Source organism: Aristolochia californica, unplaced genomic scaffold (assembly GCF_029961685.1).
Source record: "Aristolochia californica isolate CCGP_79_NKW_82.1479 unplaced genomic scaffold, dmAriCali1.0.hap1 SCAF_16, whole genome shotgun sequence".
Classification (NCBI taxonomy): domain Eukaryota; kingdom Viridiplantae; phylum Streptophyta; class Magnoliopsida; order Piperales; family Aristolochiaceae; genus Aristolochia; species Aristolochia californica.
The window spans coordinates 22,758,018-22,768,823 of record NW_027181837.1 but is presented as its reverse complement, the minus strand read 5'-3'; the positions used below and the strand labels follow the sequence as shown (position 1 = coordinate 22,768,823).

At 40.8% G+C, this 10,806-nt stretch overlaps 1 protein-coding gene across 2 annotated transcripts; it reads left to right on the top strand.

Moving 5' to 3' along the window:
- Positions 1-10,507, top strand: LOC137952850 (serine/threonine protein phosphatase 2A 59 kDa regulatory subunit B' gamma isoform-like). 2 transcript variants are annotated; one of them, XM_068799932.1, is made up of 3 exons: positions 1-318; positions 478-1,831; positions 9,794-10,507. In XM_068799932.1, exons 2-3 carry the CDS (start codon positions 578-580, stop codon positions 10,178-10,180), a joined length of 1,641 nt encoding a protein of 546 aa, XP_068656033.1. In that variant the 5' UTR covers positions 1-318; positions 478-577; the 3' UTR covers positions 10,181-10,507. The 2 variants fall into 2 exon arrangements, with proteins under 2 accessions (XP_068656033.1, XP_068656034.1); XM_068799933.1 differs by having other exon boundaries at positions 1-1,831.
- The last annotated feature ends 299 nt before the right edge of the window (positions 10,508-10,806 follow it).

Sequence of the window (10,806 nt, the reverse complement as noted above, 5' to 3'; positions counted from 1 at the left end):
GTTTTTCTTACCGCCGGTGGATTTTCCCCCCCTCTCTCTCTCTCTCTCTCTCTCTCTCTCCCTTTCTCTCTCTCCGAATCGCAGGAGAGTAGAAAAGCTTCTCTTCGTCTTCCTCCCTCCCCTTTTTTTTTTTTTTTTTTTCTAAAACGAAGGAGGGGGAAAGGGAGGGATTGCCTGTTTCCTGTAGAGAGGCGAAACTGCTGATGTTCTAGGGTTTGCAGAAACCCATTTCCCTCGCATGCAATGTCCAATGGGAGTCCCTAGAAATCCACGCATCAATCAATTTCGACGGCTCAGATCCCCGGTACCTCCTTGAACGTAAGTCATTATTATCACCTCTTCGCCCAGTCCTTCATTTCTTCCTTTCTTCTCTCTCCCGTCATTATCTCTCGCTCCCATAATTGGTTTTGCTTGAATTCGTTTCGAAATTCGAGCATTTTGTCTCCCGATTTCCTATAACATGACAGTTGTGTCCAGATTGTGAGATGCTTCTGGGCAGAACCCATTGCGGGGCGATCTCGGAACCGATCATTTGCGGGCTGCTGGCGGTTAGGGTTTGGTATTAGGGTTTGTAAGTATGATCAAACAGATACTGGGGAAGCTTCCCCGTAAACCATCGTCAAAGTCTTCCAACAACTCCGATAACCACAATGCGGACGGGGCTGTCTCCACTGTAAATTCGGTAGGAACAGGTTCTGTCACCAACAATTCCAACAGCTCTCGCAACAATTCAACCCCTGCAAAGGGTTCTGGCTCCAATTCAGGGCCAGGTGCTTCACGCAACAGTTGGGTTTCAGCAGCTAATAAGTTTAACCACGGGAAGAAATCTGGCCCTGTCGTTACGCCTCCAAGTGGACCTAATAGTACGGCCTCCTATGAGGCATTGCCGAGCTTCCGAGATGTTCCAAGCTCTGAGAAGCCCAATTTGTTTATCCGGAAGCTCAACATGTGTTGTGTTGTATTTGATTTTACGGATCCTGCAAAGCACCTCAAAGAGAAGGATGTAAAAAGACAGACCCTTCTTGAACTCGTGGACTATGTAACCTCTATCACAACCAAGTTCAACGAGATAGCAATGCAAGAAATCACCAAAATGGTTGCAGCAAACCTTTTCCGAACTTTTCCGTCATCAAACCACGATAACAAGCTTCCTGAAGCTTTTGATCCTGAGGAGGAGGAACCTGCAATGGACCCCGCATGGCCCCATCTACAGATAGTCTATGAATTTCTCTTAAGGTTTATTGCTTCAACTGAAACAGATGCAAAATTAGCAAAAAGGTACATTGATCACTCCTTTGTGCTAAAATTGCTTGACTTATTTGACTCTGAAGACCAAAGAGAAAGGGAATACTTGAAAACCATACTCCACCGGATTTATGGCAAGTTTATGGTGCACCGGCCTTTCATCCGTAAAGCAATTAATAACATCTTTTACCGGTTTATCTTCGAGACAGAAAAGCACAGTGGAATTGCGGAGTTGCTTGAAATCTTGGGGAGTATAATCAATGGTTTTGCTTTGCCACTAAAGGAGGAGCACAAGCTCTTTCTGGTCAGAGCTTTGATTCCGTTGCACAAACCCAAGTGTGTCTCAATGTATCACCAGCAGTTGTCTTATTGCATCACACAATTTGTGGAGAAAGATTTTAAATTGGCAGATACTGTGATAAGAGGTCTTCTGAAATATTGGCCTGTCACTAATAGTTCAAAGGAGGTTATGTTTTTGGGAGAGTTGGAGGAAGTTCTAGAAGCTACTCAGGCAGCAGAATTCCAGCGATGCATGGTGCCTTTGTTCCGACAGATTGGTCGGTGTCTGAATAGTTCTCACTTCCAGGTACTCTATCCGGTTGGAACTTTTTCTTTTTATTTCTTTAAAGTTATTTTTTTGTTCTAAAGGCTCAAGTGCTGCTGGCTACTATATTTGAGAATTTCTTACTTGCTTTAATCATTAGTCTCTGGTTGCTTTTTCATAAATTTCTATACCATGCTCCTAGTACTTCTTGTTTCGCTTGCATTTTTGCCACCTCTTATATCAGGAACTTCTTCTTTATATATCTCTCAGCATGTTTACATAGTTTTCAAAAAAAAAAAGAAAAAGAAAAAGTATGCTAAACATTGGAAGTTGTAAGCTGTATCACCACTTAAAAAAAAAAAAAAAAAAAAAAAAAACAGTGTAAGCTGTAAGATGTTGATCAGGTCCTTTGCATTAAAAAAAGACTGATTCAGTTGTTTGGAGAGTTGGTATTGCAACACTTTGATCGGAATGCAATCTGAGGAAAATTTATTGTATCTGTATCATATGCTGTTCAGAATGGAGATAGATGCTATATGATTTTGCTGTTTCTTCTATGCTTACGTCAACCTCACTCAGGATTCAACTGTGCTGAGATATTAGGGTTCAATATGAAACACAAAAACCAGAAGTGTCGGCCCAAAAGCCTATGGTTGTCCTCTTGAAGTTCACCAAGTTTGTCTTGGTATAGTATCAATTGCAGAATTCTTGTTTAGGCTGTGCTGTTCAAACTTGATTAATATCAATTTGGAATGCCAACGCCCTAGACACTCTTTCGCTGGTTTTGGTTTCTAATTTATGTTGTTTATTTTGCTGTTACAATAAAGTGAAATTAGCCTTTCTTTTCTAGCCTATTTCCACATTATAGAACGCGTTGACTACTATACGTTCTGCCACCTCAGAAGATTATACATCTGTATTGGGGTCTTGGAAAAAGTTTTTATCGTTATTAGAAAAACAATTGCTGCTATTGTCTTTGCTGATAATCATGTTTTCTTTCTTCTCAATGGTTTTGAGTAAATTGAATATTATGATCCTGAACTGATGAAGTGCTCAGGAGTTACCGTCTAAGTTTGAGAACTTTACTTGTACCGGTGTTGGTAGATTGATGACTCTGATTTAGAAAATTAGTGTGTCGATGTCTAATCTAAATAAGTGTGTCAGTGTCTAAACACAAAATACTTGTAGTGAATTTTCTGCAAGAACTTTCTGCCTCTGTATAGGTAGAAGGGCCTAAATTAATCTCATTATTTAAACATTGCTAAGCTAAACAAATTTTCATTGTGTGATCTGTGTGACAGCAGTATCTTTTCTATTATATAGACAAAAACCTTTTTTTGCATATCATAGCGACTTTTTTTTGTTTTTTCTTGTATTTTCAGAGTGTAATGTTTAATCTTTGTCATATATGTAATATGTTTATCATTCATTTTACCAATTATTTTTTAGCCTTCCTGAAATCTTCTTATGCATGTACTGAATAGTTGTCTCTGAACAGCTAATATCTCATTATGAGTGTCAGTTGCATTGAGGATGATGATCTGAATTTAGCATTTGAAATTTTAATCCTAATGGAGTCAGATATCCAATCAGATATCTGATTCGGTTCTTTATTGGAACTGGAATGAAGGGTTTCAGATTTAGTAACTATTCAGATCCGGAATCTGCCCTTATTTGTTCTTTCATTTTTTAGCCAACTTCTATTTTATGACTTTACCCATACTTTCCACTTTTATCTTTTCTTTCCCTCTTAACTTTCTTCTTTCCATCTTTTTAGCTTTTTAGGGTTAGGTTTCTAAACAAAAATGTCGGGTGCAAATTTCTCTTCTTTTTCCTCTCTCCTTTTCATCTCTTTCTCCCTCCCGTTCTCGTTGGTGTAACTTTCTCCTCTCGTTCTCATTGGCGCAAGTTTCTTGTCTTTCCCCTTTCTGCCTTCCGCTTAGGGGTGGCATCGAATCGAGTCGAGTTTGAACCTGCCTTATTCGAGTCGAGTTTGATTTAAATATTTCGAACTCGAGCTCGAGCCGAGTTCGATTTAAATATTTCGAACTCGAGCTCGAGCCGAGCTCGAGCTCCAACCTACATTTAAAACCTTGCATAAAATACATATCAAATAAATTGTATAGAGAATTATGCATACATTTTACATAAGATTGGGCATAACCTCTGTATATTAACCCTACATAAAATTATCTATACACTATGCATAAAATTATTCATAAAAGTTGCATAATTATACATAAACTTTATTCATTAATCAAACACAAAAAACATTCCTTTGAAAAGCAACGCTAGTTTTGTTCTTTTGTACTCAATCAGATCGTTTTGATTCAAGGACTTGAAAACCAGATCATCGAGATAGAAAAAGTTTAAGAAAAATGGTTTTGGATGGCTTAATTGCATGCCCATTTTCGTTTTTTCTTCGGAGCATGTTATGATAGTATTTATAATAATTTTTTTTGCATGTGTGAGTTCACACGGTGCGGGACTGGGCGTCGGGGAGGGGGGGGGGATTCTATGCAGCACCGATGATGGTGGTTGAGCAGAGCAAACGATGACGAGGATGTCGGGCAACAGTGATGGTGACGACAGAAGCGTTAGGGAGGAGGGGAATGAGAGACAGAGAAGAGGGAGAGAAAGTTGCGGGAGGGGCTCAACAGTGATAAGGATTGGTGACGACAAACGGGGGGAGGAAGAAACCAAAGAAAAAGAAATCGGAGACTGAGGGTAAGAAATCGAAGAGGAAGATTGAAAAATAAGAAAGGCGAAATTGATCTTCCCCCCAAATCCCCAGTTCGCTCCTTGATTCCCGAGAACAAAAGACAAAGAGTCGTTTCGAACTCGAAGAGACCTCCCGGCTCCCGCCTTCGAGCTCGGGCCCTCGTTAAGTTAACGAGCCGGCTCGCGAGCTTTTGAACCAAACCATAGTTTCGAACTCGAAAAGACCTCCTGGCTCCCGCCTTCGAGTTCGGGCCCTCATTAAGTTAACGAGCCGGCTCGCGAGCTTTCAAACCAAACCATGGTTCAGTCGAGCTCGACTCGTTAACTTAAACGAGCCTGATCTGTATCTCGAACTCGGTTCGATGCCTCCCCTACTTTTGCTATCGCCGAACCAGCTTGGAATTTTTGTTGTGCATGGTGTGTTGCGCTTTGTTCAATTTCTCCTTTCTTCCCTTTCTCCTTTATATCTCTTCTTCCTGCTGCCATACTCACTGAATCGGCTCAACAATGTCAACCAAAACTTCTTCAAAAGTTGGTGGCCATTGGATTTTCCAGTCACTGTTCCGAATCCGAATGATATCCAACAGAACTGAATGTGGAAATCAGATTTTGTATAGTTATACTATGCATTGGATTTCAAAGATCTGGATAGATAACAACAGATTGGATCTGGAAATGTCCCGACCATATTCGATCCGCTTACAGCCCTAGAGACAAAGGTTATACGAGGCCTCCAAAAACAAGAGGAGGCACAGCCCCAGCATTACCTATGAAACGGATAAGACAAATCCGAAGGGAAAAAACTACATGAGTAATATTTTTTTTGAAATGAACTACATGGAGTAATATAACAGTGTGATAATTAAATTGTGAATTCCACTAGAGTAGTGCCATCCTTATTGAGGTTGTCTGTGATGACACTTGCCTATCTAGGAGTTTGAGGCTGGTGTAATCATGGTGGACAGTAATCTGAAGACCTCTTCCATTTGAGGCAGAAACCTGCAAGCATGCAATCACAAACTGATCACAGAAGAGGACTCTCCTTCCACCTCAAATTTTTTTGAAGGAAGGAATGTGAATATTCAATAAAACAGGAGCTCCTTCCACCTCAATTGGCACATAGGAAAATTTTCTTGGCTAAATGGATGTCATGGAGGAGACTATAAGTCTTGGTTGAAAGAGAGTTGGTACCCAAAGGGGTTAACATAGGGGATGGTTTTTCTGTCCTTGTGTAAGAGCCGCCGTCAACGCTCTCATCAAAATTGAGTTCGACAAAGCCTATAGAATGAGAAATTGAAGGGGTGATGTGGTGAGGTCTCTCAGCTCTAAGGGAAGTAATATGAAGTCAATCTTCCCTTATGTAAGAGCTGTAAAACTCCGAGAACTCATTCCTAGTGAACAATCAAGGAAGAGAGAGGCATACTGCCTTGTCCATAACCAAATCAGAAATTTTCATCTTTCTTGGAGGACTACTATATCTTACTGTCCATGAGCACCGAGGGGGAACTGCCGGCATGGGTTTTTCGCAGCATCTTGCTTATGGGAGAAAGAGGAGTCAAAGCACTTTAAAGATCCAATCTGCAAAGATGGGGAAGGCACAAATGCTGATATTTAAAAGGCATTGTTGTTGACAAGCATAAAGAAAGATGCTAAGGTGGTGCAACACATATCCCAATTGCATAATCTACAACCAATGCCCATTTTTAACCCGATAAATTTAAAGAATTTTTTTCCAATTTATTTGTTGGTCTGATATGGTTTCAAATATTACCAAGATCACCATGGGATTGATGATTTTTCCTCAACAAAAGCCTTAGGTGTCATAGTTGGAGATGTTATATAAAACCCCTCAATGTTCTCAATGGGTTGCAACCAGCCATATACCCTTGCTTGAGAGAAAAGGCTGAGGAGGGCTTTTTTGACAAGGTTCAAGAGCATCAGAGAAAGAGTATCTCCTTGTTGAATCCCATGAAAGTTTCTGAAGTACTTAATGGGTGCGACTGTTGACAAGCATAGACAATGATGCTAATGAGATGCAATTCATAGCCCAATTGCACCATCTACAGCCAATGCCCATTTTTAACATGATAAAATTTAAGAAATGAAAGCTTTTTCTAGGACAACTTTATCAAGCACCTTTACAAGTTTCCTCTTCTGGAACTGATCAACCAATTTAATGAGCGGTGAGAGTGGCATCAAGAATTGGCCTCCCATGAGTGAATGTGCTTTGACATGGGTGGATGATAGAAGATAAAACACCACAAAACCAATTCACAAGGTTCTTGGCAGTAATTTATAAGCACTAGAGATATGGCTGATGGGCAGAAGTTCAAAGGGGACTTGACTTGTTTTTTTTAGATCAGCTCAATGAAAGGGAAGGCAAGAGCCTTGATAGTTGGCCTTTCTAAGGGAACTCAGCAAAGAGCCTTGTAATGTTGTCTATTAGGAAGTGCCATCCCAATTGTAAAACTCAGCATTCAAGCTATTTGATCTGGGCCTTTCTCTAGCCAGCCCAGGACATCCAATAGCACTAACATAAAAGTTCAGCTTAATGCAGTCGCGAGGGGGAGGATCCCAGATGGCCATACTCGGAGTTTTGTTGGGGCCAGACATATGAGCGATCAAATTCCAATTTTCCTGAAGGGAAACCCTCGATAGAGTGGCAAAATCCTTCCTTGTATGAAGCCAACTCGAGATGAGGCCAACGGCATGAGAAGCTGTGTTGTCCGGGGTGCTAGCTTTGGAATTGAATCTCCAGTTGTTTCGCTCGAGCCAAATGCACCATGGAACATGTGCTAGACAGGCTGGAAGTATTAACTTGCTCAGCCGAGGAAGGAGAATCCTTCGAACCATCTCAAAGGTGCCAAAGAGGTCCTAATGTAGCCCCACTTAGAGCCCAATTTTTTGAAAAATCTTCATCCAAACTTGCCACGAAAATCCACAGTGTAAGAGGACATGCTGGACTGTCTCTTCGCACTCACCGCATAGGGGACAAGACAGATTGGGGGCAGTGAAACTTCTTCTATGAAGGTTGTCTGAAGTAAGAATCTTTTCTCTGATGGCCGACCACACGAAAAATTTGATTTTGTTTGCCGCTGAGAGTTTCCAAGCTAGATTCGCCCTATGCTCATGAATATTGTAGTCTTGCTTTTTGATATGAGAGTAAGCCGAAGTGACAGTGAATTGACCATTATTACTGGGCTTCCAAATTAGCTTATCAACTGAGTGCTCCGGGATAATTGTACTACTGAGTCTGGTAAGGAGAGAGCAAAAAGCCAACGATTCCTCATCATTTAATCCTCGACGGAACGAGAGACTCCATGACTGATCACTTCATGAATCAGCCACAGAGCAAGAGAGGTCGCTAGCCACCCTATGCAGCCCCGGGAAGTCCTCCGAGAGGGATCGGGGACCACACCATTCGTCCGACCAGAAGTGAAGGGTCCTTCCATTGCCCGTGTGAAACGAGGTAGCATCTCTGAATACTGGAAGGAGTTCAAAAATTGATTTTTGTATCGGGGATAGGAGGTGAGCGGCGCCACCCTCTCTCCACCAGGCACCCGAAAATTGAAGGTAGAATTTCACCATATTCCTCCATAAACTGTTATACTTGTTGTTGAAATTCCAAATCCATTTGAGCATAAGAGCTTTGTTCATTTCTCTTGTAAACCGAATGCCCAATCCTCCCCTATTATGAGGCATACAAATATCCTTCCAACTAACCAAATGGTATTTGAAGGTGTCTTTTGAACCTCTCCATAGAAATCGCCAACGGATGACATCAATTTTGGAGCAAATGGAGGCTGGATAGTGCATGAATGATAACAGATAATTTGGCAGCCCAGCCAGACAAGTCTTGAGGAGAGTGAGACGCCCCGCTGTTGATAAGAGTTTACCCCTCCAAGTAGCTAGCCACTTTTCAAATTTCTCAATGAGGGGCGACCATAGTGACACCGAAGGCCGAAAATTAAAAAGTGGGAACCCAAGATATGTAGCTGGCATATTTCTCACAGAGCCATATTTCTCAATGGAAGTTAGTTGATAAGCTTAACTTGGTGATTTCTGTTTAAAGTTTTATTTCGCAGTTAATTTGGATTAATTGTTAGTGAGCATTATCTTATAAGTCAGTTACTACTCAATTAAATGTATCACCTGCTACGCTAGGTCATGCTTCATCATTGAACTTAATCTTCTTTAATATCATTTGTGCAGTAGGATCTGAACTGGTGATAAAATCTTTCAATATTTGTAGGGTTCATGTGTACATATAAAATCATGGATGGGGTATGAAGCTGTTAAGCCAGGAGTTCCTGTAGTGATATTCGCATTTCTTTTTCTCCAATATAATTTAATTTAAGGGACAATCAAGAAATTATTAGAAGCTTTCATCTGTTATGCATGGGGCGCTTAATTTATGCAAGAAAATAGAGAACTGCATCTGTATCTTCACTGAAATGAGTAAAATTTGTTACTTGGTTATTTGTCAAAACTACTTGGTTAATTAAACGTTGAACCCATATCCCTGGTGAGGCTTGAGCCCTAAACCTTACTTTAGAAATCCCCCCTGTGATAATTGAGCTAAAGAGCCTATCCACTAGTTAATTTATTGAATGGATTTTCTTTTTGCTATCTTTTTTTTTGTTGCATTCCTGTCCCCTTTTCTTTTCTCCAGTTGTCTGACTTGACACTGGCTGAAACAAGTGTGACACATAATCCAAATAGAACTTCTAGTCATTTATATAGGAGTAAGCATTGATCCACAAAGACTACAGACATGAGTTTTATGTAACCGCTGATCTACAAGACAATATGGAATATGTTATGTGGCAATTGTCCTTATATCTAGCTAAAGTAGCTTCATGAAATTGCAACCATTTAGTAGGACACAGAACAAAGTTATGATTGCATGCTATTTTATCTTGAGTTTGGGCACTGTTAAGCAATAAAACCTTCTGTTGAATTGTGCCACTACCTCAGCCAGTAGTGGTAGATGTAACACTGTCATTGTGCTGGATTGGTCCAGGTCCTGAAATGTTTACTTGCTTCTTGGTATGTTTAAAGCTGTGCCTTTTTTATTTTTATTTTTTTGTCTGCGTCTATTAATCCTTGCTCCAAACTATATTATTTATGGATCTACAGCTCCTTGAAATCTTGTAGCCTCATAATCTCCGTTCTTTTATTTAATATTGATCTGTGATTATTTAATCTCCACGACCTTTTGCTTATTGTCATTCCATTTGAACTTTTAAAGTGATTGGTTTTATTCTCATTGGGTATATCCAGGTAGCAGAGCGTGCCTTGTTTCTGTGGAATAATGATCATATACGCAACTTAATAATACAAAATCGGAAAGTGATACTTCCCATCATATTCCCTGCTCTGGAGAGAAATACAAGGACCCACTGGAACCAGGCTGTTCAAAGCTTGACCTTGAATGTGAGGAAGATCTTCTCTGATTCTGATGCAGAGCTCTTTGACGAATGCTTAGAAAGATTCCAAGAGGGCAAAGCAAAAGAGAAAGAGATAGAAGAGAAGCGGGAGTCAACATGGAAGCGCTTGGAGGATGTAGCTGCCTCGAAGGCTGTCAGTAATGAGGCTGTCTTAGTCTCTCGTTTCATCTCCTCCTTTAGCATGGGAACCACATCTCCACGAGCTACTGTTGGCACTTGAGGTTTCAGATTCGGTCACTCAGGTCAGCTAGTTTAATGGGTGGAGAGTAGCCAGAGCCTTCGGGTTTTGTCACGAGTGGATGTGCCATCCGAGATCATATTTGGAAGTATTTAATATGGGAGGCAAGTTGGCGGTCTCTCCTCTGTTCTTTCTTTCTTTTCTTTTTCTTCCTTTTTTAACGGGGGGGTGGAAGTGTAAGTGTGTGTATCATAAGGGGATAGGGATTGCTATAGAGGTAAGCGCGTCACTGCTGCTGATTCCCTCTCTACATAATGATGCTGGTATATTTTATTTTGTATGATCCAAGAATAGACCGATTTGGTGCCATTACCTGCTGTTTTTTTACGTTAGAGGCATCATATAAAGTTTGCCTTGCGTATTGGTTCCATCGAACCATAAAGACAATCATGTACAGAAGAGAAAAATTACTCTCCATCTCTTCCCTCTCTATTTGTCTATGTGGTAGCGTTATATCTTCTTGGAAGTGTTCTTCTGTTCTACGTGAGTGGCAAAGAAAAGGCTCTCCCAAGATTGAAAGGGGTCCTCTCTCGGTTTCAATGGTGAGGGAAGCGAGTGGGTAACCTCCCCAGGTGGGGTGGAGGAGGGAGGCCATCTACACATTGAAT